This window comes from Acanthisitta chloris, unplaced genomic scaffold (genome assembly GCF_000695815.1).
Source record: "Acanthisitta chloris isolate BGI_N310 unplaced genomic scaffold, ASM69581v1 scaffold39003, whole genome shotgun sequence".
Taxonomy (NCBI): Eukaryota; Metazoa; Chordata; class Aves; order Passeriformes; family Acanthisittidae; genus Acanthisitta; species Acanthisitta chloris.
Window position 1 is genome coordinate 23522 of NW_008663939.1, and position 4721 is coordinate 28242.

A 4721-nucleotide genomic window follows, 5' to 3' on the forward strand; every position below is an offset into this window, starting at 1 on the left:
CCCCGTCTTCCGGGGCCAGTCCCCCAGCAAACGGGCCGTCCCGCAGGGCGAGGCGGAGCGCGAGTACTTCAACCGGTACAGAGAAGTGCCCCCGTACGACATGAAGGCTTACTACGGCCGCTCGGTGGACTTCAGAGACCCGTTTGAGAAGGAGAGGTACAGAGAGTGGGAGAGGAACTACCGAGAGTGGTATGAGAAGTTCTACAAGGGCTATGCCGTGGGTGCGCAGCCGCGGCCTCCGGTGAACAGAGAGAACTTCTCCCCGGAAAGGTTTGGCCCCCCTGGGACCAGACGAGAGAATTCGCCGTACACTCGAGGCCGGAGGGAGGAGTATCCCGGTGGGCAGAGCCACAGAAATCGTAACGTAGCTGGAAACTACCCTGAAAAGGCTGGAAGAGAGAGTCATGGCATCAAAGATCCTACAAAATCAAAAGAGAAGGAGGTGGAAAATCCACTGGGAGATGGCAAAGGCAATAAACATAAAAAACACCGGAAGAGAAGAAAAGGGGACGAGAATGAAGCATTTCCCAGTGCTGAGCTGTTAGAAGCAGGGAGGAAACCAAGAGAGACAGTTCCAACAGAAGAGGCTAAAGCAGACTCTCTGTTCATGCTCCCGAGCAGGGATGATGCCACCCCTGTGCGGGATGAGCCCATGGAAGCTGATTCTATTGCTTTCAAACCAGTGTCTGAAAAGGAGAAGAAAGAGAAGGATAAGCCAAAAGCAAAGGTTGAGAAGACAAAGCGGAAGGTAGAAGTGGCAGTTGCTCCAAAGAAAGACAATGCAGTGAAACCAGCTAAGGCTTCCCAGGAGAAGGTGGACCCCGACCGTGAAAAATCTCCTCGAGCAGAGCCTCCCGTGAAGAAAGTGAAGGAGGAGCTGCCAAAGACAGACAGTGTTAAAGCCTCCTCCTCCCAGAAGGATGAGAAGGCTCTTGGGACCCCACGGAAGGCTCACCCTAAAGTGGCAAAGGATCACCCAGAAACCAGACCAGCCAAGGAGGAGAAGGCAAAGAAAGAGCACCCGAAAGAAGCCAAGTCGGAGAAGCCCTCCAGCAAGGAGGACAAGTCCAAAAAACCTGCTGAGAAAAGCAAAACTTCCGATGCCAAACCTGAGAAGAGGAAAAGAAAAGCAGAGGAAAAGGTTGATAAGGAGCATGAAGCCGCTTCTGCAAAGGCCTCTAAACCCGAAACTGCGGAATCGAAAGCATCGCCCAAGGGCAAGGCTGAGCCCGAGGGGGAGAAAGGGGAGCGCACACCAGAGAAGGATAAAGCTGCTTTCCTGAACAACCCCTCCAAAAAGATTAAACTGAACCGAGAGACTGGCAAAAAGATTGTGAGTGGAGAGAACGTGCCACCCGGAAAAGAGGCTGTGGAGAAGCCAGAGCCAAGCAGCAGCAAAGCCAAACCGGAAAAAGCCAAGGGAAAAGCCAGAAGGAAAGTGACGGCAGCTGATGGATCTAGCTCAACTCTTGTGGATTATACCAGGTACCTCAACAGTTCTTCTCTCTATCCCCTTCTTCCCCCAAAAAAAAGAAAGTGTAGAATTCTTTATGGTGCCTAATGAAAGGAACAGCTAAATCTATGCTAGACAAAGGAATAATCCATGATCTTCCCTGTGAAACTGTGCTTGAGTCAAACTCAAGTGTTGTTAAGGAAAAGGAGCGTTTTGTGCACGCAGGAAGCTGATAGGGCTAGTTCATGGGTAATGCAAACTCCAAACATTTGAGGCATTTGTTGGAGCCTTAAGACAGTGTCTTGGTGCTCTAAAAGGCTTTTACAGTGTCCATTTTTCTAAGGAAGCACTCTGGGACGTGGGGATAAAATTTGGCTGTCTGCACCTCTCCAGAATTGCTTGCTTTCATGTTGAAACAAGAATGGATATCCTAATTTATCTGCCAGTGGGAGAAATAGGACATGAAGGAATTACCAGATCAGACAGTCCTCAATCTGATAATCTTGTGTCTTTGTTAATTGAATGTGTAGTAGCAGATACTAAATTAATTGATTGCTCAAGGACTTGGCCTTTCTCTTGTCAGTTCCCTTAATTGAACATCTTTGGGGAAAAAACTGGGAGTTTAGAACTGAGACACAGGCCAGTTTGTAAAACGTTCCCAACGCCGGCCGTGTGTGTCTCCTGTCACTAACGTCCATGTTTTCCCTCCCAGCACGAGTTCCACAGGGGGAAGCCCTGTCAGGAAGCCTGAGGAGAAGCCAGACACCAAGCGGACTGTCATTAAAACTCTGGAGGAGTATAACAACGACATCACAGCCCCTGCCGAAGATGTCATTATCATGATCCAGGTCCCACAGTCTAAGTGGGATAAAGACGACTTTGAGTCTGAAGAGGAAGACGTCAAATCCACCACCCAGGTGCCCCCAGCTGTAGGAAAACCTGCCAGTGTTATCAAACCCGTGAGCGTGAAGGCACCAAACCCCCTCAAACACACGGAAAAGGAGATGGATCCTCTGGAGAAAACACAGAAAGCTGCAAAAGAGACGAGTTATGAAAGCGCCCAGCACGATGCCAAGAGTTCAAAGAGTTCTGTGTCCGGTGAGAAAGGCAAAACCAAAGAGCGGGATCACTCTCTGTCAGACAAGGACACTTCGGACAAGAGGAAGAGCAGTGTCCAGCCAGAAAAAGAGCACTTGGAACGTGCAGCCGAACAAGGAAATGGAAAAGCTATTTCTCAATCTTCCAAAGAGGGCAGATCTTCGGAGAAACACGACAGTGGCCGTGGCTCCGCCACCAAGGACTTCACTCCCAATCGAGACAAAAAGTCTGAGCACGAGGGCAGCAGGGAGCATTCCGGTTCCAAGCGCAGGGACGAGAAGAGTGAATCTGCACGGAGGAAAGACTCCCCGTCCCGGAACAGAGACTCCGCAGCAGTGCAGAAGAGCAAACCGAGGGAGGAGCGCGTGGAGCCGCCCAAGAAGGGCCCTGCGGAGGCCAAGCGGAGCAGTTACAGCCCCGCACGGGAGCGCAAGCCCGTGGAGCACAAGGCTGTGCATGACTCCAAGCGCCCCGCAGAGGAACACAAACCTCCGGAGAAGAACCCAGGGAAGGAGAAGGAGAAGGAGAAAGAGAAGGAGAAAGACAAAGAGAAACATGTGCCGGAAGTCAAGAGCAATAAGGAGAAGGAGACAGGTGGGAATAAAACACCTGTGAAACAGGAGCCGCCAGAAGTTAAGCCTGAGAAGGAGAACGTGGCGGGACAGAGCGACAAGGGGGCGGCGAAGCCGAAGCCGCAAAAAAAAACGCGCCTCTCCTCCGACCCCACCCGCGAGACCGACGAGGCTGCCTTCGTGCCGGACTACAACGAGAGCGACAGCGAGAGCAACGTGTCTGCCAAGGAGGAGGAGGCTGCGGGGAAAACCCCGAAGGAAGCAGCGAAGGAAAAGGCTGTGGACAAGGTGAAAGAGGAAGCGGCAGCCCCAGCTCCGGCCGAGCAGCCCGAGGCAGGCAGGAGCCAGAGCCAGAGCAGCCCCAGCGTCAGCCGCAGCCGCAGCCACAGCCCCTCCGAGAGCCAGACTCGGAGCCACAGCAGCAGTGCCAGCTCAGGGGAGAGTCAGGACAGCAAGAAAAAGAAAAAGAAGAAAGAGAAGAAGAAGCACAAGAAGCACAAGAAACACAAGAAGCATAAGAAACACGTGGGAAATGAACCAGAATTGGAAAAGAGCCAAAAACACAAACACAAGAAGAAAAAGTCAAAGAAGAGCAAAGATAAAGAGAAAGACGACCAAAAAGTGAAATCTGTCACGACATAAACCGACAGATAATGAAAAAGTGACTTAATTCCTAAGTCATCTGTATTAAATTTTGTTAAAATGTAAACGACTTCAAGCGTTGTAAATAATGACATGAAGACCCTGTGCTGCACTTAAAATATTGCTGCTTGATTATTTGATTTTTACATCAGAGCTTTATAAAAGTGAACATTTTGTACAGAATTGTGAGTTGTGACCATGTAACATGAAAGGTTTTGCTGGGGCATCTTCTTTTTAACCACCGTTAATTAGTTTGGGTGGAGTTTACTGTACTGTGAAGATTTTCACATTTGGGTTTTTTTTAATTGCCTGGCAGAAGCAGCTGGTTCCAGTTACAGCACCGGCAAGATGAATTGCAGATCCATTACAGCCCTGTTATGTCACTTTTTGATTACAATAAAAAAGTTTTCAGTAAACGATCCGATGTGATGAGATTTCCAGCGGGAGCTGAACACAGGCACGGAACACCTCAACCCTTCCCAGCCCCGGGAGTGTTCCAGGCCAGGTTGGACGGGGCTTGGAGCAGCCTGGGCTGGTGGAAGGTGTCCCTGCCCATGCCAGGGGGTGGCACTGGATGGGCTTTAAGGTCCTGCTGGCCCAAACCATTCCAGGATTCTAACAGATAGCACAACATCCCAGTGACCACCAGACTGAGCAGTGACAGCTCTTGGCCATGAGATTTGCCCTGAAGCGTGGGCATGAGGCACAGGGTATGTCAGGCAGAGCTAGAGAGGAAATTAGGTAACCAGGGCACAATGTGGATGTTACTAGAACCCCTTGTAATGGTATTGCAGTTGGAAAGGAAGGAGAAGCTGCAGTTCAGTGTTTAATGAGAGTTTTCAACCATTATTTCATAGAATCAGAAACCTGGAATGGTTTGGGTTGGAAGGGCCTTAAAGGTCATCTAGTCCCCCCCTGCCATGGGCAGGGACACCTCCCACCAGCCCAGGTTGCTC

The 4721-nt window shown here is 50.5% G+C and overlaps 1 protein-coding gene across 1 annotated transcript in view; it reads left to right on the forward strand.

Moving 5' to 3' along the window:
- RBBP6 (retinoblastoma binding protein 6) overlaps nucleotides 1–4182 on the forward strand; it is a 27696-nt gene extending 23514 nt beyond the window's left edge. Inside the window, exons 19-20 of the mRNA XM_009071135.1 lie at nucleotides 1–1485; nucleotides 2166–4182. Coding sequence (XP_009069383.1) covers nucleotides 1–1485; nucleotides 2166–3765 — 3085 coding nt within the window. The 3' untranslated portion in view covers nucleotides 3766–4182. The remainder of the gene's footprint in view (nucleotides 1486–2165) is intronic.
- The last annotated feature ends 539 nt before the right edge of the window (nucleotides 4183–4721 follow it).